The sequence below is a fragment of the Meriones unguiculatus genome, chromosome 9 (genome assembly GCF_030254825.1).
Source record: "Meriones unguiculatus strain TT.TT164.6M chromosome 9, Bangor_MerUng_6.1, whole genome shotgun sequence".
In the NCBI taxonomy this organism is placed as follows: domain Eukaryota; kingdom Metazoa; phylum Chordata; class Mammalia; order Rodentia; family Muridae; genus Meriones; species Meriones unguiculatus.
This window is the reverse complement of record NC_083357.1, coordinates 73,998,388-74,023,407: the sequence shown is the minus strand read 5'-3', so window position 1 is coordinate 74,023,407 and position 25,020 is coordinate 73,998,388. Positions and strand designations below refer to the sequence as shown.

General features: G+C 45.4%; 1 protein-coding gene across 5 annotated transcripts in view; it reads right to left on the bottom strand.

Moving 5' to 3' along the window:
• Enox1 (ecto-NOX disulfide-thiol exchanger 1) overlaps positions 1-25,020 on the bottom strand; it is a 560,948-nt gene that overhangs the window by 137,503 nt on the left and 398,425 nt on the right. For all 5 annotated transcript variants that reach the window (XM_060391472.1, XM_060391474.1, XM_060391473.1 and 2 more), the window contains 3 exons: positions 11,205-11,378; positions 9,799-10,005; positions 5,831-6,064 (listed from right to left, as the gene is read on the bottom strand). In XM_060391472.1, coding sequence (XP_060247455.1) covers positions 5,831-6,064; positions 9,799-10,005; positions 11,205-11,378 — 615 coding nt within the window. The remainder of the gene's footprint in view (positions 1-5,830; positions 6,065-9,798; positions 10,006-11,204; positions 11,379-25,020) is intronic.

Sequence of the window (25,020 nt, the reverse complement as noted above, 5' to 3'; positions counted from 1 at the left end):
CTTGCTTTACTTCTGGTTAGTTCTGACCTTGTGTGTGCCCTCTTCATGTTTGTTGCACAACTGCTACACCACAGACACTGAAATTGCCAACAGGATAATCTGCTATTCAAAGTCTACAAGTCAAAGCATCCCTGGGAGCTAGTTAAAGATGCAGCCTCAGCTTTTCTCAGAGCCCCCAACCGACTGCACTTCACCCTGCACACATGCTTGGATGTCTCAGACAGGTGCACTGCAAGAAATGATTCGGGGAAAGTCAGGTTAAATGGTTAGCTCCTAATCTAAGTTAAGAGATAACACAAGCCTGAAACGGAAAGTAGTAACTGAAATTTAAGTGAATTTTGAAAGGATTTGATGTGATTTTTATGAGCTTTGCAAGTGTCTGTCTCTAAATTCCCACTTTCAATAAAAGAATAACTGTCACTGCGAACCAGGAAAGAAAAAAGGTATCCAAGAGATGGAAATGGGCACGGGATCACTTCGGGTCCTCTCAGTGGGATACTAGACATGGACCAGACCCACCCACACCCCACACCCCGCTTTCTCCTTCATTGGGGTGTGTACTTTCATATGTCTTTCACTAGGCCATTTTACAGCTCTGTTCCAAATTCATTGTGGAAGTGAATGATGCAAATAATTCTCTGTGATAATGCAAGGGGTTTTTGTTCAGTAGAAATTTAAATCTCTGTGAAGCAAATTACATGAGGAATTTCCAGCCACCACCATACCCAGAAATCAGTATGTGATTATTTCTTAGAGGGAAAAACAAAGTGTTATGGAATATCTTAATTTTTTTTTTCTTTCTGTTCAGTCATGGAACCTCTTCTGTTTTTCTCTTATTGACCCAGCCATAAATAAAGACACTACAAGCTCACCTAAGTTGCTTATCTCTATGCTCACAGCCTGGCTTTGATCTGCCTCTTGTTCTGAAATCCAGAGTTAAACCTCCCTTAGCATACAAGGGTAAGAAAAACTACCCATCAGTCTGGTGCCTCCCCACCCCCCATTAGCCACATATCAGTGTGATTAAAATTTACCAAGTGCTACCCACTTCTGCATACTGGGAGCTTTGGCTGTGATGATGGCGTCTGTCATGCCTCCAAAGGAAGGTGCACTTCTGGGGCTATTAAAGAATCTGTGGCAGAGATATCATAACCGTCTTGAAAATAAAATTATTGGGCGTGTTCCAATAATTTTATTCAACTCATTAATGGATGAAGAGGCAGTAAGATGTTAAAACTGGTTCAAAGGAGAGTTTGGCCTAGAGAAGTATGTGGCTTTGTGTGTGTGTGTGTGTGTGTGTGTGTGCGGTTGTCGTTTTTTGACTGCTTAACTGTCTGTGCACCAGTTAACCGGAGCAGCACACAAGTGATTGCTACTCCCCTCTGCTCCAACATGCAGTCTCCTCAATTACTCAGTATTTATAAAATGGGCAAATGGAGAGGGCAATAAAAAAGTGTACTGATTATTTCCGCTGCAGGGCCAAGCAAAATGTTTCTAAATGAAATGGTCTCTCTTGCCTCTATGAAGGTCAATAAGACACTCCCCCCCCCAAAAAAAAGGGCTACTCAAGGAGGCTCCCTGTGTTTCCTATTTTCCTTGCCTGAAGAAGGAGGTCTGGCTGTTAGCTAATGGAATGTCCACTTGGCTCATAGCATTATCGATCTTTACTTTCATAAAACCGTAAATATTGACAACCACCTCCAGAATGCCGGCATGGTTCCGATTGCCGGCCATACTCTATGCAAATATGAACCTCGTCCTTTGAAAATTACCAGCACAATCACAGGGGGACTCAGTTCTCAGTAGCACGTGAGAGGATTCCCAAGGGCATTCGTTAGAGAACTTCGTCAGAAGTTCACTTGGTACAGACTCTTCATGATGAAAGATGGTGTGCGTCTTTCCAAATGGGAGAAAGTCCTGGAAAGCTTCTAAAATGTTCTTGCCCAAAGAAATCTCTAGTGAATGAAGATATAGTGCTTCCTTGTGGCCGAATCAATGTTTTACTTTTGCAGCCCAGACCCTAGGCCCCTGCAGGGCTTCTTGGTCTGTGTTAGAAACACTGGAATTCATTATCTCATCTGCCTGGTGCCACTGTTTCCAATAAAGTGTAATTATGGTACTACTGAACTCCTCCTCGCTTTCCCAAAGCCATACCATAAACTTCAGCTCCCTGTGCAGTTACTTCCCAGTCAGTCTTCATTACGTTGAATTGTCTCACAACAATGTCTATTTAATCAGCAGGGTGCCCACTGATTTTCTGTTTTAGAATTCGTATTAATGAAACCGACGCCTCAGACACTCCATAGTTAGAACCCAGTGTTTCCTCTGGCTTTGGAAAGCCAAGCAGCCAGTGAATGGGGAGATGGGGTTCCCAAAGTTGCCCCCCTTCTCTCATGCTTGTGATCTCACTAGTCATCTCTCTGTGTAGGGAAAGCATCCTACACTTGCCACTCACCAGAGTCCACAGCACTGTTAATGCGATTTACATGCATCACAGCCTAACTACTGTTAAGTAGCAAGTGCAGCATGGGTTGTGTCATTTCCTCTGTTAGCCTAGATTCTATGAGGCAGGAGCTGGCATGGTGTTTTTTCTCTTCCCCTGTACCTAGCACCAGTACCCAACGCCGGGTAGTTTGTAAAACCCTTAGCAAAGACTTCTTCCTGGATTGGCAGCAGGCTGAACATAATAACTCCCCTCATTTGCAGCCATGCCTAGTAGTGCTAGTGGCCAGAAATGCAATATGCCCACAGATTCAAATACCTGGAGAAGAGAGAAAAGAATTAATTTGCCCAACACCTACTGTATGCAACTGTGTGGAAAGCCTTTCTGGTCATAATAAAGACTTGATTGATACAGATTTTGCTGAATGTGGACCACCTTCAAAACAAAATTAGGAGACTAAACATGTATGGTGTAAAATAGGAGACAAAATATCTAATAAATCCAAGGCAGCAAGGTTTCTCGGAGGACAAAAAAAAAAAAAATCAAATCCAATTAGATCTTTTCAGATTGCATTTTCCCTTCCTTTCTGACACAGGTTTCTGTACCTTCCGTCTCAACTGCATTTTATATCCCCACATCAATGAAATCATCTTCAGGGAAACGGTTTCCTTGGCGCCTCCTGCCTGGCTTTACAGTGTTATAAGGAGCAGAGTGGATTTCTTCTTGGAGACAGCCAATTTCCTAAGCAATTAAATGCTGTTTATATTCCAAACTCTGTGCTTGGGTTGAAATTGTCAAGCTTGATATTACCTGACTCTTGCCTAAGATATATCTGCAGCTAGTTCATTCTACTGTAAGAGCCATCTATTAAAATTTCCAATCTGTTCTCTGCTCAAGGGATCACACGGTACTTGGCAAAGGTACAGCTTCCGAATTCTGCAAATTATACTCATCTATATAAATATACATTTTGAAATGGCAAGGCTCACAAATTACTCTAGCAAATTGACATCCCAATCTGCTAGGCTCCAAAAGTAGAGGCAAATGCCATGTACCTTATACATGTAATTGGCACTTTTGATGTTGGCTTCATAAAAATAACATGATGTGCATGCCAGACCCTCATGAAATTCTTCCAGGTAGTACAGAATTAAGGTGTAGCCACTGCTGACCCATTGTAAGAGGCTCACACTCTACTGAGTGAGCTAACTAGGCCTGAAAACAGTTAGGCCATGGAGATTACAGAATTCACTTGATGTTTACAAAAAAGTATTTATCCCAATGAGCATTCCTGGTTATAAGTGTCGTTCTTTCTTATTCTGGACTCTCCGGACAGTTTTTAAGCTGAATTTGCACTGCGGATGCTTCTTATTGAAGGGGCACTCCCTGAGGTCTGTAAAATTTATGCCTATCCTCTGGGCCTTCTTGGAGCATCTGGGCAGGTACCAAGAAAGACAGCACACAGCACTTAGCAGCTGGAAAGAGACAGTTCAGTGGCAACTGTAGCTAATTAGGAGTCCTCAGATCCGCCTGGGATGACGGCTAGGAGCACATGCCCTGTTTAAAATGCCATATCCAATCCCCCTAAAATTGGGGATTTTCTTTAATAAGACCATCTCATCCATCTGAGACACTGCCAATAATATGGTCCTGGGAAGCAATCACACCTCTCTGCTCATCAGAAACCTGTGAGGTCCTCTCTCCACTGTTTCCAGGACACAACCAAAGCCAGCAACGGCCTTGGGGCTTTGCCATCTGGCTGAGCCGTTTTCCAGCTTCACCTTGCTTTAGGAATACAGTGCCCGTGACAAACTCTGTTTCCCATGTACTGTGGTTCTTATGTGCTCCAGCCTCCCGTTAGGTTGCCTTTGTGAACCTTTCTAACTTGGGAGAAAGTCATCTTGTGCATCCTACCAACTTCAAATTCTGCCTGCTCTGTGAAGACATTCATGTGTAGAGATTGACTTTCATTCACATTGTATTAAGGTGTCTCTGTATATTCGATTGTTAATTGCTGAACCGGCAGGGAGTTAAATCCTAACAGATTCTAGTATTGTCAGTGCTATTGAGGAATCTCCGGTCTCAATGTTGTGTAAAAATTACTCCCCAGTTATCTCTGATTGGTTAATAAAGAGGCTGAAGAGCCCGCGACTGGGCAGAGCTAACAGCAGGGGGGCCTTCCATTCCCATACTGGGATCCCAGGTAGGGGGAGGAGGGAGAGAGAAAGAGGTAGCCAGGAGAAGATGGAGCACGTTGCCATGGGAGAGTTGTCATGAGGACAAGACTGGAGCAGCAGGGGCCAGGGCGAGACAGGAGGCCACGTTAACAGAGTATGTGGCTAGGAAGTAGGCCAAGCTAACATGGTCGGGTTAGAACAGATGAGAATCTACCCTGCTACAGTGCTTTACGCTTATTACAAACGTAACAGGTCTCAGGCCCAGTCTTTGGGAGCTAGCGCAGGTGCAGGAATAACCTTTGAATTTATGGTCACCACACCTTCACCGACTCTGTTCATGGCTCCGTTCACACTTGCTGGCATTCCCGAAGCGTGCTGCAAATGCCTTGGTTGACACTGCGGCCATCTGCTCTGTTTGTAGTCACTCGTTTGCTTGTATACACCGGCCTGTGGTGACTGTGACCCCAGGAGTACCCAGCAACCTCAGAAGTTCCGATCACCATCGGCCTGTAAAATGCCTACAGGTCATTCAGCTCACTCACTCTCACGAGTGATCACAGAAATGCACACTGAGGTTCAGCAGGTTTGCTCCTTAGTTCTTTGGATCCTTATTTTCCTCACCTTCAAACCCAGGGGAGGCCCCCGCGGAAATTAAACAATCACCTCTCCTCTGCTGTCACTTATCCGCAGGTGTGAGAAGGGTTCTTTCAACTATACCTCTGAAGACAGGGGACCTGTCTACGGTTCTCTTTTTCTCTGCCACAACCCATGGTTGGCATCATGTTTAAGATGTCCTGGAGGGGCTTTCAGTGTCTGGTGGACCTGCACAGTCCACAGAGCTCAAGAGAGGACTAGAAAAAGCGGACTCAGGTGAGCCGCTGCCCTGGCTCAGGAGGCACAGACTGTGATGCGGATGGGGATGGGGATGGCGGTGAGTGGGGGGGGGGGGGGGTGTGGGGGAGAGGGAGTGGGGGGTGGGCCACAGGCTGCTGCTGAGATTGGGGCTGCCCGATCAATCTTCTGACAGTTTCAGAGAGCAGCAGCTCTGTCCCTAGCAGGATGATGGAGTCCAGGGGGCTGCAGAGTCCAGCCCGCTCCCACTCACATGCTGCCCGCAGGAAAGAGTACAAAGGGGATCTCCTTTCTCCTTCACCGATTAGTGGCTAAGGCGGAGGCGGCGGCGAGGGCTCCGGTGGGAGTCCTTCCTTACCTTTGAGCTTTTCGGCCAGCAGGGCAGCTTCATGCTCCGAGTAGTGCATGATGGCGGGTGGTGAGGGCGGCCGCAGCCTGTCTTCCTCCAGTTTGCGCCTGTGCCGCTCCTCCCTGGCGCGCATCCTTTGCTTGCATTCCCACTCGTAAAAGTCATCCCTGGCCTGGGCGAAGTCGACGTGAAGGCGGCCAGAATCCTTTTTATCCGTGCTAGACCCTAATCGCATTCGGTAACCTAAAAGCAGTGGAAAGCCAGGTCACCTCAGGTCAGGGAACGCACTTTCTGGCCCAGGCCTCTCGCTAGCTAGGCAACCATGGACTTGTTTCTTTGGACTTGTTTCGATGGGAAATAGGTATCCTTCCAACCATTTAAGCATGAAGCACACTTGTGGAGATAAAGATTACCCACCCCAAGCCAGGTGTGGCGAGGCATGCCTGTAAACCCAGCACTCAAGGAGGCAGAGGCAGGTGGATCTCTGTGAGTTCCGAGATAGCCAAGCCTACACAGAGAAACTGCCTCAAAAAACCAAACCAACCAACCAAACAAACAAAAACCCAAAAGATTACCCACCCCCCACCACGGAAGTTTCTCAGAGAGACCCTCGCCATGCTTGGGAACTTCATCCCAACAGAGAACCCAAGCACTGATCCTGGCCACCCCTTCCTCCTTTTGACTTCCAGGAAGTTCAGAAACAATTTTGCTATATAGGATGCTTTTCTCTCAACCTTGTAATGGTCTTGCTTTTTGTTTTTAGTGTACTGTAACTATTGCATAAGCACTCAAATTCCTTTTCAAAGAGGCAGGGTATGAGTAAATAAAGAGCATCTATGATATTTGAAGGGGCCTGCAAAGTAAATTTCAGAACTTTACTCACAGCTTATTGCTTCGTTCCCCTAGCAAACACTGTCGCTCAGTTTTCTCTTGGCCGCTACAAAAGCCACAATTACCCAGGCAATTTTGCAATGCTGTTTTATTTTCCACTTATCCTCTGGGGCATGCAGGAGAATATTTTACTTTCAATCAAGGGGCCCCACAGCACCTCATCCAGCCTGCAGTACCATATAAGCTGTCCATGCAATCTTTGAAGGCCACAAGAGGCTTGTGCAAAAGCCCAAAGCTAGGCCAGAAAAGAAAAAACAAAAACAAAAGCGCGGGGGTGGAGGGGAGGGAGGGTTGGGGAGACTCAGAATCTTTGAGGGAAAGATTTTCTACCCAACTTAGAGATTGGTGGGGGTTTGTGAGGGGTCAGCATGGGACTAAATGGTGCCAGCCAACCTAACTTCAATTGAAGAATTCACTGCCAAGTTGCTCTTCAGATTTTCACCACATAAATTTTGGTCTTAGTGGGAGCATAGCTGCCTGGGGCTGCTGGAGGAAGGGAGCAAAAATGAGCACCTTTGCCTTGCAAGGCCTTTGCAAATAAGATGCAAATGGGAGGGCTGGTGAGATGGCTTAGCAGTTCTTCCTAAAGGTCCTGAGTGCAATTCCCAGCAACCACATGGTGGCTCACAACCGTCTATAATGAGATCTGGTGCCTTTTTCTGGCCTGCGGGTGTACATGCAGGCAGAATACTGTATAAATAATAAATAAATGGGGGAAAAAAATGAGATGCGGCTGGAAAAAAAGCTCGGCTGTGCCGTGCTGTGTGCACTGTGTCATGGTACGGTTCAGTGGGTACCAACAGCTTTGGGGGTTAAAGCTCAGCTACAAATCCCTGCAGAAGCTGAATCCCCACCCCCCCACTCCGGAGCCCCCAGCAAGGCGCTCCACACTTTTGAAGAAGTTACAAATCTGCTACCCATCTCATCAGATTGAATTCTCTTCCAGGCTTCTAGGAGCAGCCATCTAGAACACCTGCAAGCATAATGCCCCCAAGCCATGCAAATGGCCACCCACGAGGAGTCAGTGTCAGCAGAATTCATGCTCAGGAAAAATGTGTCTCGGTGGTGGGCTAAGGGAAGTTAAAGCAGCAGGTCGTGTACTGGCCAGCGGTCCGGTTGGTCAAACACCTTTCTCTGCTCAGAGAATCACTTCCTAAAATGTCTCTGGTCCTCTTTCATCAGAACATCATCATTACTGCCTTAAAAGAGGCTCTGATGAGGCTACGGCTAAACTTAGCCTGGCCCTCAGATGTGAAAGTGGTCCTAAAATTAGGCTTTCCAGCTGGGCTTGTGTTTGCGGGTGATTACTCAAAGGAGGAGGCAACCTTCTCTCCTTCCTGCCCCGCCCTTAGTAGCTGGGATGTCAGACCGGCTCATCTGCAGAGGCCACCCTAGCAAAGCTGGAGCCTTCTCTGCCCCCAGGCAAGGAAGGTTCTGCGAAAAGCCCATTCCTCCTGCTACGGAAGAGCCATCAAGGAACGTCAGAGTTTAAGTCTATACCTCCTCTGTGTGTCTACATTTTGACACGGTTCATCTTCGTTAGCATCTTCTGAGCCTTCTATTTGGTCTAAAAGTTGAATTGTGTTAGTTTTGGAAAAAGACCCTTCACCTAACCCCTTCTTCAATCACACGGGATGAAGTCTGGGTAAAGGGGGAATAGTTTGGTTGAATGTAGTCGTGACTAGGACCAAGACATCCAGGCAGGTACTGATGAGACTGAAGCATCCCTCCTTCTTTATCCTGACCAGGGTGGTTTTGTTAACAAACCACCTCCCACCCAGTGATTCCCACGTGACTAACCTCGCCTAAGGGTCCTAGCTGATGAGCTGATTATTCCACAGAGGAGAAAGAAAGGTGATCTGGGTCAGGCAGCTGGAAAGCCACACCCTGCTCCCCCCTAGGACCCCCACAGGTCTAACAGTTGGGTGTGCACTGCGAAATATTGTTCTAGGTCTGCCCTTTCGTGTCCATGGTGGGATGTTCAGACTTTAATTTTCACTTCGAGGGCTTAGCTACAGTAAGGGTTTCCTAGGGCAAGAAGGTCTCTGAGGTGTTCAGATAACCTTAGTGCTTCTGGGGTTTACACAGAGTGCCGAGGCTGTGGAGGCCGGCTGCGGACGTGGGGAAAACCTAGGGGTGGTGTCCACCTGTTTTATTTGATGCTTTCCCATCCCAGGTTGCCTTTGCTCAGAAGGAGGGAGGTGGTCTGCAGAGGGGCAGACTGCAGTGGGTGGAATCTAAACACAAAGACCCCTGAAGCCACAGACCACCATCAGCCTCAGCGGCCTGTGATTTGACTGAGGTCTTGCGCTCCGGCTCTACATTCTTGTCCAAAGAAATACCCCCAGGGTGGAAGGCAGCACTAGGCTTCTTTCTCTTTTTAAGATTTATCTGTTGATTTTATGTAGGTGAACGCTCTCTCTGTGGGTCACTTGCACGCGCTAGAAAAGGGCATCAGATCCCAATATAGATGGTTGTGAACCACCATGTGGTCGCTGGGAATTGAACTCAGGACCTTTGGGAGAGCAGACCTCTTCACCACTGAGCCCTAGGCTTCCTTTTAACAATCATAAAATTCTCTTAAAACCTGGCCCTAAGAGTAAGGATGAGAGAGCAGACAGCTAAATTAGCAAGTGTGTGGTGACAGTGGGCCTATCACGGGCCCAGGGACAAATTCCCTGCAAGGAGGGGATCTTGCTTCACTATCCCTGGGGTGAACACGGTAAACGTACTTCTAAGAAACTGAAATTATTCTGAGAGAGTACTTTACTCCCCCAGAGGATTACATCCAATAATAATAATGGTCCTCAGTACTCAAAATATTGCTTTTCATCTAATACGCACTTGAGAACATTAATTAGAAACTCTGTGGAATTCCTCAAGACTGGATGGTAGGAAATCCTGCCTGTGGAGAGGCTCGGGCTTAACAAAGAGCGCGTGGCAGCCAACCTCAACGGAGAATGCCGCCCTCTCCAGCCCCAAACTACCGAACGCATTGTGCTTTGAGGCAAAAGGGAATGAGCTCATATTAGCATCACAGAACGGGACAGGAGGCCTGTCGAACCCCTCTCTATAAAGCGAAGTACCCGAGAGGTAAATGGCTTTGTCAACCATGAATTCCTCTGCAAAGCGAATGTGACAAAAATTCTTCTTGCTCTTCCGGATGGCTGTAATATCTCCGCACTGCTCAAAGACTTCTTGAATAATTTCCTCCGTAGCGTTTTCCGGTAAGCCTCCGACAAACACCGTCTTACACCCCGGAGGCCGCTCTCTTGTGGAAGGAGGTGGCAGATCTAATATCACAACGAAACACAGTTTGCCTTTTATTGATCTGCTCTTGATCAGGTTCACAGGGCAAAAGTTAAGCTCGCGGAGTTTTCTCCAGACTGAGGCACATTCAGGTCTTACACCAGCTTACAGTCTCCCCATCCCCATCCCCATCCCACCCTCAGCTCCTGGCTGTCAGGTTGCCTGATCTTTTTCCCCTCCCCCACCCCAACCTTTATTTCTCACGTTCATTTCTACACAGAGTGGCTACGCCTGTCCAAGAAAAAGATAACACGTGTTAGCATAATTCCATTTCTCGTTCATAACAGACACCCAGAAGGAAAAGGAAAAAAAAAAAGAGGAGAGGAGAGAGCTTCACAAAGTACAAAGCATGATGAAATGACAACAGGATGAAAAACCCTGGCTTGTTCCCCCTTTGTCTTCTTGCCAGATAAAGGGATGGCGTCGCAGAAAGAGGGAAATACAGCCCAAAGAGAGCATGCAACAATACTTACCTGGCTGCAAAATGCTGAGTCTGAAAAAAACCTTGGTTATTATTCACATTTAAATGAGCACACTATTAAATTTTGAGGAGGCCCTGTGAAAAGATAAAGTGTGTGCTGTCACAACATTTTGCCTAGTTTATATGTAGATTACTAAAGCAATCTCCTGAAAAGTCCACCTCGAATAGGCAACACTGATTAATATGAATTAAAAAAATTCCAGCCATTTAAGCCTATAAACTTAGTATCAGAGGCTAAATTAATCAAATATATAGGTCCTTCAAGTGACTGTGATTTGGCCCCAAAAATTCTGAGATATGTATTCCTCCCAGCCCTCATTCCCCCCACCCCCACCAAATTGCCAACTGCCAGATTAATTCAAATTTCTATCTAGCAAAACACGCTTCAGACTTTTTTTCCCATTTATGAAGAAAGCCTGATAGATTTCACAGGATCCCTTCCAGAAAAAAAAAAAAAAAAATCCTGGTTCATTCCCCACAGAAAAGATTCTTAGTCTTACACGTAGACTCTCAGAGCCTACTAGCTTCATGGAATTTATTCAGTCGCGGGACAGAAGCATGGACATATCCTTGTGGACTTGTCCTAATGGAGAGGGGAGGGCCTGGGGTAGAATGGCTCACGTCTGGAAATGAACACGAAACCATTTCAAAAGAAAAAGTGTAATTTTATATGCTGAGCAGATATTCCTCACTTCCACTTACTTGGATTTTGGGGGAAAAGAGTACAGCTTTTACAGTGGATTATTTCTTTGACGACGGCCACTTCGGTTGGGGGTGGGGGCGGTACCAGTCCCAGGCCTGGTATCATTGGATTGATGGGGGTGATTCCAGTCATCATGTTGAGGCCTGGGTCGAAGCCTGGCACACAGATCGAGTCTGCAAAGCACACAGACAACATTTTGGTTAGGGAGTTTTAGCCTGTTGCGGTTTCTGTTTGTGCTCTTGTGTAGTTGACTTTACATGTTCTCCTTTTCGGGAGTTTCTCTTGGCATAGGATGTCGCATTATAGAAAGCTATTCTAGAAGGGAAAAGGGAGAGAAAGAGGAAAACGAAGAACCTACAACTATACAAAAAGGAAATTATATTCCTTCAAATATTAGCGCAGCAGAACAGAACACAGCATATTAAGGTGTAAAACCAGGTGCCATGAAGCTCTGCTATTATTGGGAACGCAATTTTCTGTTTCTTAATGGTAGGAAACTGTTTACACGGCCTTATGATTTAAAATGTGGAAAGAACATTCAATATTGAAGTGTCCTGTGAATCTAATTGTCAGCCTAGCTTTATCAAAAGTGCCTTCTTGCCCAAGTGACCCACATTTGGGAAAGTTCAATTTATATGTACATGCTTTATCACAATCACCCAGGGCCCACCTAGCCCATTTCTCCTAGGGGAAGGGCCTGACACGAAAGAGTGATTATAATTGCTATGACTGGGTTAGAGGCATGCAGGTGTAAAATTAGCTATATATATTTCTGAGTTCTATTATATAATCACACTTTCTTCCTTTTATTCTATCAATAAACATCTGGCCCACCCTTCTGAAATTTTTATGGCTTGTATCAAAAAACAACTACAAAACTAAACAGAGCCAAAGAGAATAGATTTTCCATATAAAACACTGAATTGATTTCTGAGTGTGACAATGAAGCAAATGATGTCAAAGGTGATATACAAGGATTTAAAAGAGATAATAAGTTTTGGCAAGAACAGAGAAAAGCGAGTCCTTGTATTTGTAAATGCAGCCATTATAAATGAAATCAGTATAAAAGAAAAAAAACCAAAAAACAAAACTTTCATGGGCCCAGTGATCCCATTGATAGGTAAATAGCAAAGGAAATGAATCAAGAGACATCTGCTCTCCTGTGTGCTCTGCAGCATGGGCCACCATAGCCAGGATGAAGAACCAACCCAGTGCATGAGCAGACGGATGTAGTAAGAAACAGTGGAGTACTAGACAGAAATGATAATAAAAAAAAATAAGACACTGTCATCTGTGACATTATAGATGTCTGTTAAGTTCAACAAGCCAGGCTTATAAATACAACCGAGTGCCTTGTGGCAACATCTAAAAAAAAATAAATTTTTGAATTCATGAATTAAAGAGCAGAATGAAGATTGCCATTCTGCTGGGTGGGGCTGTGTAGGTGGTTGGTCAAAAGACACACAGTTATGCTTGGATGGGAGGCAGGTCCTGGAGATCACCGTACATGTTAATGACTGTGGTTTAGTCATTAACATTTTAGCAAATGGGGGTGGATATTGAAGGTTCTTAGCATGGAAATGACAACTATGTGAGGTGGTCCTTGGTAAGTTAAACAGAACCACGCCCATGTGTGTGCACTTTAAAACTTTAATGCATAGTCTGTGTGTGACATATGGATATGATTTATCTATCATTAAAAACATATAAAATAATCCCTTTCTAACCACAGGGCTTATTTTCAATACTAGGTACAAAGTAGATCCCTCTGTTGGGAATTTTTCTGTTTGTAGAAAACAGCACTATCTCTGGTAAGATATAGTACGCAGGTAAGCAGATGGCCACAGCGAGGAAGAAATTAAACTACCTCTTCATCTCCGGTCTGTCTCTGTCTCCTCTTTGGTATTTGCCCTTTGACCTTTCTATCCTCCTCTCCTGTTAGGTTCTCTTATACAGAGGTGCCTTGGCCCTCTGTATGGCCTTGTTCTTTGTTTACCTGTGCTTAGTGGTTAGACAAACCTGACAGCAAAAGTAATGATGGAGTTTATAAGGAAACATGAAGCCATGGGAGGCCAGTGTTTTCCTTTCAGGGAGAAGACTCAGGAATATTCAAGCTTCTGCAAGGTATGTCTATTTCTCTCTGAGTGGAACAGCCTAAGCTGCTGTGTAACCCTTCTCTCTAACCCCAGTGTACTAGGCTGGCATGTGGGTTTTGAAAAACAGCCCTAATACCAAATGCTAAATAAACACATTCTTACAAAGCTATCATGCAGGGATTCTAGGCAGTCCCTTTATGTCCATGGTTCTCAGTTTCCTAAAATGTGACATAGTTGCTTTGACTGGCATATCCCTTGGAGCAACAGCATTCCAGATCTCAGAATTCTGTGACAACAAGGCTCAGAATAGTGATTACAGAAGTTTAGAATGGGCAAGGACAAGACCCAAACTGGTTATTCATAAAGTCCTCATAAGATTTCATTGTGCCATGACACCTCCTAGACAAAGAAATGGAGATTTAAAGCATTTAAATAAAATATCCTACATCATAAAGCAGACAAATGACAGAGCTGAAAGAGGGCCAGGTCTGGTGCCAGATTTAAAAACTGTATAAATATAATGATTTCAGTGTTCTCTCTTAAAATGACCCAACTTGAGTCATTGCTGTATTACTATTATAAACACCATTGTCAAAAGCATCTTGAGAAGGAAAGGGTTTATTTCATCTTACAGCTTACAGTGCATAATAGATAGAAGCCAGGGCAAGAACTCAAAGCAGGAATCTGGAGGCAGGAACTGATGCAGAGACCATGGAGGGATGCTGCTTAATGGCTTGCTTCTCTTTCAACCGAGGCTGTACTTTCACTAACAGCCTCTTTCGGCTTCTCATGGTGCCAAGCCTCAGCTGTTCTCCATGACTCTCTTCATGCCTTCAAAACCAGTATCACTTGGAAAACTCTACACATTACCAAGTTTGGCTGTCAGCTCAAAGTACAGCTTTGGCCTAGCATGTACCTGTAAAATGTTTATTGCATATGTATATCATCTATATGTTAGCTATGTATATACAATGTATGTATACACAGACGCATATTTCTTCTGCTGATGCAAATGACGATCATAAAGAACCTCTGGAGCAGAGGCTTTCAATGTCACAGTCACTGAAATCACTGCTCCCATAGGTCAGTGCAATGAGGGCACTAGCTAATACCACTGGTGGAAATGCTGGCCTGCTTGTGCTCTTTGTTTCATTTCACCCCTTACATAGGCTGCATCTGTTTCTCTCCTGGCCTAGCCCTCACTATTGTTTGCCAACACGGGATGATTTAAGGCTGGAGCCACTCAGGAACTGCAAACCCTGAAACTGGAGCCCCATGTATTATGATCAACAGATGTTTCCCACGAATGAGATGCGAGCCTGGTGCCTGCCTTTGCCTTTAGTTTGAGCAGAACAGACGCCTGTCTGCTTTCTATCTCGAGGCCAAATAGATAAATACTCAGAAGTGGAGCAGAATGTTTGGTATGGAACAGGAGTTCCTTTGCCTTTTCTGAGACATCAATAGGAAGAGACTATAAGGTTTATTGAAATCTGCATGGTGAGTTCAGGGTTTAGTGAAGGGGCTTAGAAAGGAATTAACACTTAAATTATGCTGGACCTCAAAGGATCTGAGATTCAGTATGTAAGTGGGAAAGGCAGGGAAAGATTAGTCTTCTCTTCTTTCTTCTTTTAAAAAAGAAAACATTATTCTAACAACATTTGCATAAATGGAAATTATTTCTCAAACAGCGTAAAAGCATATTATGCACTAGCTCAGGAAAGCCAAAGTGGACGCTCTGAACATCTCTTACAGTACAGAGCAGACACAGGTAAAGGCGATGCAACGCCCAGCAAGCAGTTCCCTGCCTCATGGGTATGAAGTCTGTAGACAATGAGATACCATTGTCTACCCTAGGGGAAGAGGAAGCAGGTTCGAGCTTCAGCACGGGAGGGTCCAATCAAGGGTGTAACAGGATTACCCTTTGGAAAGACTGTTACAGGCCATGCACAGGTTATTCATACTCTAGTTCTTCTGAGTCCCTGGCTCCAAAGACTTGAGGAGCGGCAGGTAGAAGCTTCAAAGTGTTTCAAATGGGAAGACGAAAGAGTAAAACATAAGTCTGGCTTGTGGGTTCATATCATAGTCCGGGATATTTTATTTCTGAGACGACGAGGTTGTCTGTTTTCGGTAGCAGAGACTGAACCAAGGGCTTTGCAAATGCCAGGCTAGCACTCTTATCGCTAAGCTCTGCCTTCAGCCTTCTTTTGTTTTTATTTTTTTATTATTATTATTTTTTTATTTTGAGACCCACTAAGTTGCCAAGGCTAGCCCTGGACTCATTTTCTGGCCCTCAAACTTGCCGCAGCTTCCTGCATAGCTCTTGGCACAGACTTGACAATATGGTCATTTTTTTTTTTTTCAGAGTGTGGTTTGAAGAGTTTATATTTAGAACTTTAGTGGGATGATAGCTGAACTAATTAGCTTCATTCATTCATTCTTTCATCCACTCATTATTTCATTCAACATTTTCTTGAGCACTTACTACTCCCCATATGAGGCTTCACCTGGGAAAATCACAGGATTTGATAGGTCTGGAGCCCAGAGAAAAGGTTGAATACAAAAGCCAGATCTAAGATTTATCCGGGAAGGGAACTGCCAGCAGGAAGTCTCATAAGAAGGAGGAATTCCAAGGACCTTCCCCAGCTCTACCAGGAGGTACTCGGGACAGGTGACCTTGATACACCGAAAGTCCAAGGCATCTTGCAGACCAGAAGGGACAGTGCTATGCCAGCTGGGGAGTGTCCCCATGCTTCCTGCTGGACTGGCAGTTCTTTGCGCGCCAGATGTATATGTGGCAGCTGGATCCTATTCTGTGAGTTGCCCCCATCTTCCTCGTCTCTTTGCAGGTTGTTCTCATGCAGTGGCTTGACCTTGCTCTGTCGTTTCCAGTGGACGCCTTACTAAAGAGGCCTATTTGAGGTGAGAATCTGACCTCAATCAGAAAAAAAATAAATAAAAGGCAGCTGCATATAACTAGGTCAGGTGTGAGCAGAGAAGGCAGGCTGGGGATGGGGCTGAAGGGGACAGAGACAAGCTGTCCGTGCCAAAACCGGGTCTGGCCCAGAAGGCAGAACACAGTGTTCCAAGACAATAAGAGGAAGGAGAGAGCTGTCAGGGTGAAATGGGAGCACTGCAGGTTTCCTCCTGGGCTCGGGAAGAGCTGAGTGACTGAGTACACAGGAGGCCAGCAGTCCATTATACTGGTCCAGGCAGGGCAAGCATACCAGGGAAGGAACCCCGTCCACACATTACAGGGCACAGGTTGCTGTGGTCCAGGGCTCTGACCCAGCCCCTAGGGAACGGGTTTAGCAACAAGAACTCGGGGCCAGAGGTTAAGATCCGTTAAGCATCTGGCAGGTTAACTCTGCTGAGCCTCAGGCTGGTTTCAGATGCCAGAACCAAAGCCTGGGATTTGGCAAAGGAGGTGACACTCTTGGGCACGCAACACAGGTCAGAGGGTGGGGTTCTGGGCTCTTTCTCCTTGCTGAGGCCAGAGGTATCTCCAGGTCCTGGGAGGGCCCTGCTTGTGCTAGTTCCCAGGACTTGAAGAGGTACAGAGAGATGGTGTGGAGGGGCCCTGACATGCTTCTCTTTTCTAAGATGAGTTGCTGACTTAAAATAAGACTCATTATCAGGCTATGGGGAGCCTCACGATGCCCAAGGCATTCTGTTTCCCAGGAGTTTAGAATGAAGAGACTTTCTCAGTGCAGTCTCCATTTCCCCCTCATGAATGCTGCTTGTTTGTAATGCTGTGCAGTATTTTGTAGTGGTCCGAAGGAGAATGGCCCCCATAGGGCCATATATTTTAATATTTCAGTGCCAGCTGGTGAAACTGCTTGGGAAGAATTAGGAGGTGTGGCCTTGTTGGAGGAGGTGATTCACTGGGGTGGGCTTTGATGTTTCAAAAGCCCACACCGTTCTTGGCTAGGGCTCTCTGCCTCAGGCTTGTGGATCAAGACGTGAGCGCCTAGTCACTGCTCCACTATGCCTGCTGCTGTGCTCCCCATCACGGCAGTCATGCACACTAACCCTCTAGATCTGTGAGCCCCAAATTAAACGGTTTCCTTCATACGTGGCCTTGATCATGGTATTTTTGTCACGGCAATTGAAAAGTAAATCAGACGTATATAAACAAATCAATTTTCCCTTTTCTCAAACTTTTTTTTTTTTAAAGTTACTGTGTGAATAGAGAGGAAAAGTTGTTTTCAAAAAGTGACCTTGAAGTCATGGGATCAGAGTGCAGCTCGGTGGTATAATGATAATCTGTTTCTGAACCAATCTGGGCTTAAGAATGATCCTCAACACAAACACTAGATTATATTATTGTCACAGCATGGGATAGTCAAGAACACCTGGGGGAAAAAATGCATCAAAACATCAGAGCTCAGGTGTGTATTCAAACAGACCTGGGGCCAAGTCCTGGGTCTGCCGGGCACCGCTTGCACAGCTTTCTAAGCTTCATTTACAATACCTTGAAGTAGAGGAAATATTTATCTTCCAGTGTCTGTGTGAGGAGTAAATGGGGGGGAGGGGTGAACCCCAATGTTTACTTGCAAATGACAAGTATTCAATAAGGGGTACCAATTACAAGAACAATCTAAAGCGTAATGCTTGTGTAACCTGCATAAACATAATATTAACACCGAAAATACATCAGAGCTCACAGTGATGGCAATTAATTGCTTCTTTTGGCGAACATTTGAGCGACTGCTAGGTGTTGAATGCTTTATGAGACATTGCAAGCAACATGTTCGTAAAATATTGTTCTTTTTTTTTTCCCATGGATATGACAGTCAAATAATTAAGAACAAGCTAACAGAAAGTGACAATAGTGTATTATTACACCTGATACGAGAAACTAAGATTAAGGGGTGCTTTATGGAGAGATCTATGCTAGTATGGGAGAAGAGATGTTACAAAGGGTTAATTATAGCACTCCAGAGAGCTGCTAGGCCCTAAGCTCATATGCCAACGACTGTAATCTAATTTCAAAAGGAGGGTGTTTGCAGATATAATGAAGTTAAGATCAGATTATAAGGGATTAGAGTGGGTCCCACCGAAAACAGTTTGTGAATTTAGATGAGAACAAAACACACAGGTCGACAACATATTAGAATGCCTTGTGACGGCAGAGGCAGTGACTGAGGACATGCAGCCGCACACACAGGATCCCAAGGACACCAGACACTAAAACCTAGAGAAAGGCATAGGACATGTCCTTCTGGAGAGCCAGCTGAAGCCTGGACTCTTTGGACATCTAATCTCAACTCTCTGGCCTCTGGAACAGAGAAAAAAAAATCTCTTCTAAGTTAAAAAGCTACCCGATTTGTTATGGTAACCCCGTGAAGCCAGTAGAAGGGAAGGGATCCTGTCAGGGAAGGGCTCCTGAAGGGGTTAACGGGGTTAATGGTCGAGTTCCCCCAACTGTGATTTTGAGACAGAGTCTTGCTGTATAGCTCAGGCTTGCCTAGAGCTCTCTGTGTAACCCAGGCTGGCCTGGGATCTATAATCTTCCTGTCTCCGCCACCCATGTATGTTTGGGGATCATGGACTCGACTTATTTCTTTAAAATAATGACTCTAGTTGAGTGATGGGAATGTAGAATAGCTATCCCCAAAGTGTATTCATTGAGCTGATAGGTGCAAAGATGCTCCTAAATGTTCACTGAGACAGAAACGCTCAGAGCAGTTCCCTAGAGGAGGGACTGTTCTTAGGTTTTTCTCTCTTTGTGAAGAAACAAACCCTGAAGACAGCTCCAGACAGCTCCGGAGTTGTTGAGAACAAATCAGCTACACAGATTATGTGTTAACGTGGCAGTGTGTTTTGAAAGATAAGCGGCTACCTAAGAGCAGGATCGTTAGGAAGGAGAAATTGAAAATGCAACTATGATCTTTCTGAAGGGATCCAGAGGTGGAGAGGTGTGTTTTCCGTTTAAACCCAGGATGCACAGCCAGCGTGTGCTCCTCCAGCCTGGCTGTGTACGCTTTATAAACAAAGACCTCATTTCATCAATAAAAGCCTCTGGCTCCTTGACCAGGGATGTGGCCCTCAACAGCTACTTTAGGTACAGTTGGCTGAGGAGATTTGTGTCTGTGTTTGGAAGAGTAACGTAGCAAAAGTGAAGACCGTTTCAAAACTTCTGACCAAACGAGTACAGAAAACTGACTGTTGAAAGATGTCTGACAGAACCTCCTAGCAACCCTTTTCAGGGGCCTGCACCTGAAAAACCAAGCATGTTCCAAGTGGGCAGGAGGCAAGGTCTCCTCAGTGGTATGTGAAATGCGTTTGTGCTAGGGGCTGTGCCAGGAGAATGCAGTGCCCGAGCAGTTCCCGTGTGCACAGACCTGGGCTGCTACCACCAGAATCGGGCCCGGTGCACTGCCTCGGCCTGTTGGAACTCAGTCACTTTTCTCAACTTTAGATACTAGAAGCAAGTTTATTAAACTGGGAGGGACAGATGCTTGAGAATCCCAGGATAAGACAAGGCCTGCTGCACAATCACAAACCGTGCTGGCCGGGGATGGGAGAGCTGATGATGAGGCGGAGATGCTGGGCTTACGGGATATGTCAATTCACAGCTGAAAATGGCGCGGCCACTGGGCACTACTACTTCGTTCTGTCTTCGGGACGGAATGCTGAAGAAATTAAGGTCCAGAGGTGTGAAACGACTTTCCTGAAGTTATGAAGGCAGGTGAGTGTGGGGTGGGAGTGAGAATGCAGAATGCTGCACGTTCTTCATGTTCCCCAGGCTCTCCTGCTGCCTGTGCATGCTTCTAGGGATGGTGCATTCAGTACACTGACAATGGCCTTTCCATTTCTGGAGGGGCTTCACACCTGAAACAGATCCTTGCACATTGGTTCAGGGCCTGGCAACCTGTGGTGATACCCATTTTCCAGAGCTCTGGGCTCCTGGGAACAGGGCTGCTTCCCTTTTCCCACTCTGGTCTTTTCCAGTGACTGTCACATCTAACTTCTCATTCTGTCTCTTTAGGCTCTGTTCCTCTCTCCGTTTTCCCCTCCCTGGTCCTCACTGTTTTTAAAGGCATGAGAGGACTCTCTCAGAGCATTCTCATCCCTCCTCATTCACGGACAAACAGGCCACATTCAGTCACAGAGGCAGACGAGGCTCACTCACTGCCCTGTTGGGAAGGGAAATTATGGGCTGCTCTCCTGGCAGGTTCCTAGTCTGTAAAAATTCCTTCTTAGGCAAGTCTACTTGAACTCCTCCCCCACATTTACGTCCTCCAAGCACTCTGCCATTGATTTTCTATTTTGGAGGACTGTTGCCAAGTCTCAGAGGTGCACGTGGGATTTCTCTGAGGTCCCAGCTCACACCATCTCCCTCGCTCCTGTCAACAAACTGTCCACAGGGTCCAGACATCTGTCCTCCGTCCAGTGAGAAGGTCACAGAACTTCATGTTTCCTGTTTCCTGGAAGGCCATCGCCCTTCCTCTGTTTCGGAGTGGAAGCCCTGCAGGTGACAGCGAGTAGGCATATGCCAGGCCCAGTTACAGCCTGCCTTTGAAGGGATTGCCGGATAGTTCCGTTCATTGTCCTTCCTAATTTAGGTTCTCATTAGCTTATGTCTGAAGCACTGTAAAGGCCTCTTTGTAGTTTCTGTATCTCCTTTCCCCCCTCTTCTCCCTCCCTTTCCCCTCCTTCCTCCTCCTCCCCACCCTCTCTCTACTTTCTGCCTCCACATCCCTCTCACATTCCTGGACCTGGGATCAGCTAGTAATGCCCATGAGGGACCCACTAGAATAGGGTCTAATTGGGGCCTCTAAATTACTTCTTTCAAACTTTTTTTCCACATCCCTATCTCATTAGCTGATGATTAATTTTCTCTCTGTATGATGTTACGTGACTTTGTGCAGCGGAGCTGTTACATAATGATAGGGAAAAAGGAAGAAAAGAAAGAAAACCTAAATAATCTCTTGATGTGTTCTCTCCTTTGTCCAAGCTAATAAGCTTTTGGTGCCAGAGCCGACAGTAGAGAAAAAAAGAAAAGAAAAACATCAACAACAAGGAACCTCAAACACTGGGTTTTGAGAAATATGTTCGAACACTGAGTGAAGCCCTGAGACATGCTTTCAAATTATTACAAATCCATTCTTACGTCATTCTGTCTTTCTAAGGCACTGATTCTTAACCTGCGGGAAGTGCCCCCCCCCAGGGGTCACATACCAGATAGCCTGCAAATCAGATACTTACATTACAATTCCCAACAGTAACAAAAACATGGTTATGAAGTAGCAATGGAATAATTTTGTGGTTGTGAGGAGGGGGGGTCACCTCGACATGAGGAACTGTATTAAAGTGTTGTAGCATCAGGAAGGTGGAGAACCACTTCAGGTATAGACCGACAAAAGACAAAAACAACTAAGATATTTCTTTCCGGTGTACAACACGGCCTTCTCTGCAGAGTCCCTGCCTCTGCTTGAAATTAGGCGAAGCGCCTGGCAATGCCCTGGTGAGGCACAGGTCACTTTAGGGAGCTAACTAACCACGGCAGGGAGGTAGGCTTCTGCAGCCCGAGGCTTCCCAGGAGCATCTCCCTTTTGAAGCCTGAGTCTTTCCGAGCAAATGCACGTGGCTTAACTTTGTGATTTTACTTAGTTTCAGCTTATGGAAGCAGATTACAGGGAGATAACATCTCAGAAATAAATTTTTAAAAAAAGGACAAAAGAAAACTTGTTCAATATTTAGCTTCCAAGTAGTCATAATATCATCTGAGTAACCTATATAGATTTCAGTTTCAATTCCCTGTCAGAAGGGGTTAAAACAACATGGAACTGAGCTCTTTAAGTAAGATCAGCACATGGCTGTGGACTTGTCGAGGAAACATGAAGAGTGAGTGGACTTCAAATCATAGATAAGTGTCATACTGACCTGATTTTGCTAATGAATGGCATGGAAAAAGGAGAGCTGGGTAACCTAACTGCCACCCAATCACAGGGCCTGGTATCATCCTTGCCCCGTGGTGTTAGTTTCTACAGCTAATTAGTTAAGGGAATGAGAGAGATGACAGCATTTACAGATCCACAGAGTTCACACCAAACGGACAACTGAAGGCAGTATTTGGCTGTTCGATCTACGATGTAACTGCGTAAGTTCACATGAGACCCTAAGCAACTAACATCTGGCCATCTTTACATTTGTCTTGATCCCTCAATAGTGAGAACCATAAGGATCTTGTTAGCCTTTCAGCTTATTATCGCTGTGGAAAGGCAGCTTTACAGAGAGACAAGGAGCGCCGTGGGGAAGAGTGTGGCCAGGGTCAGAAGGCAAAGACAGATCTGTTCTCTGTGTCCTCAGCAGCATGACACCCTGAAGTTGGACCAACTCAGCACCCCCTGCCAGCTCATAGCTATAGCAAGGAACACCCGAATTTACAGTAATGAGGCTTGGGAATGGGAAGTTAAGTAGAGAGCAACACATAAATCCACTTAAAAAAAGCACTTAAATCCACACAGGGTTTCCCCTGTCAGGTGGGGGGTGCTTAGAACGCTCAGAACAACTATTCTACACCACATATAACTTAAGGGGCCTAAGCAACATGCAACTTAACCGGAAAAGATTGGAATGAAAATCTTGCTCTAGAAATGCGTGGTGGCACACCAGCTCAGCATGCAAGGCCCCATGTTCAAGCCACAAGGCCACAATAAACAAACATAGAAATAAGTAAATGTTCACCTACCCTCTGTTAAAATTTTAACGGGAGTCGAGGACGGAAAGAGGAAATGAGAGGTCAGAGGGAAAGGCACCTCGGGCAGGAAGTGGTTTGCAGTTCCAGGTTCAAGGGCAGATTCTCCTGCCTCGATGACCCTGAGGCCCTCTGCCTTACCTCTTATTCTGGAAACTCACAAAAGAAATGCTTAGTGGACAGTCACTCTGAGGGGTGAAATGACTTAAAATGCTCAAAGGGTTTCAGACCAGGAAGCACCACGTAAATGTTGGCTCTGACTCTGATAATGACATGTGCATGTGTGTGTGGGGGGATGTATGCATACCACGTGATGTGCACGCACTGTTGGAAAGACTGGAAGATACACCCGGACATTCCAGCTGTGCTCACTCCCGTGTTCCACATTTCTCTTTTCCCAAAAATGCCCCCTTCCCGGGACCCGCGCTGCCTCTCTGCACCAGGAATGAGATGTGCTGTTTCCTGTTGACTTTCTGTCAGAGAGATTAGATGTTACACCCAGGCTGTGCCCACTCCCGTGTTCGACATTTCTCTTTCCCTAATAAACTTGGGATTTCCTTCGTAATCCTGTTTTATTCATCTAAATGAGCGTCTCTCTTACGCACATGTGCGTACGCACGTCTTCCTGGTAAATTAAAATGGAGCAACAGCAGGCAGAGAGAACGCTCTGTCATACCTCCGGGCCTGGATGGATTGAATATGTACCCGTTGTGCCTCTCCCCGTGTACGGCACCAGTGCCAACTCCTCTCTCCTAGTTACTTCGGGCAACATCCTGAATATTCCGAGTGGCTACATTTTCAGAGAAGTAAAATGAGATGGGATAGTGGAACTACCACATTTTGCCATCGGAGCTGAGGAGTGTTCTTCAGTGACCTGTTTGATGGCCCTTTCTGCCACAGCGTGGGTCAATCGCTACTCAACATCAGAAATCTGAGATCTAATCTTCCACATGAAAGACAAACTCTGAACATTTTTTTTCCCTGGACATTTGAAGGTTAGAAGCAAAGATTATCACTCAGATGTCCATTTTAAACTAATTATTTTCTCCCCAGTGGCCAATTCGAGGGATCATCTTGCTTTCTTTTTTTTTTTTTTCTTTCCTCTCTCTCACTCTCTTTTTGTTTTTTCATCTTGCTTTCTATTCAGAGGTTTTTTTTTGTCTCATTCTCATGCTGAGACCATTTAGGTTTGAATTGTTCTTAACCCTGTATGCAGTGTTACATTTTCAGAATTCATACATAGATAGTCATTATATGTGCTGATCTGGATTATGTTTCTCCAAGATCTTTGCTTATTCTGTAGATAAGGAAGGAGCCCAAGACAGAGAAGACTGAAGGCATTTGCTCAGCCACCTGGAGTCACAGAAGGACAAGTGGCCTGTCCTCTCTATCCTGACCACGGTGAATGTCTACCTGCCTGCAGCTTCCTCAGAAAGAGGAGACAGTGAGCAGACGGCAGAGGCAGGGTGCATCAGGATGGATATTTATGGGCCAGCTGTTTACAAACAGCTAAGAATACACAAATATATATTATAGTTTAGATTTTTTTTCCTCTACTTCAGTGTCCTTTGGAGTTCCACAGTAGGGCTAAGTGAGTGCCTGTCTTCAGCAGAAACAGAATTCAAAACATTATTCAGTATGTCATTGTATAAAGAGTATGTAGAAATATGATGAGTGAGAATTCCTGAGAAAAAGGAGAGCAGAGAAAGACTGGTTCTCATTATTCTCATTGCACTCTGGTTCTCAACAACTACGTTGTTGTCCATGTTAGGGCTCACCAGAAAGTTTTATATTAATAACTGAGAAACTCAAGCACATATCTTTATTTAAATGTTCCTAGGTCTTTCTGAGATTCTTGCTCCTTAAACACTTCGTGATAACTTAAAAGGTGCTAGGGTAGGTGCTAGAGCTACAGAGGCAGGTCAAAGCCCACCATCCAAGCTGCTCCTGGTCCTCTGTGATACAAACACTCAGCACAGAACTATGTCAGGAAGCGGTGACAGAATCAGACAGGTG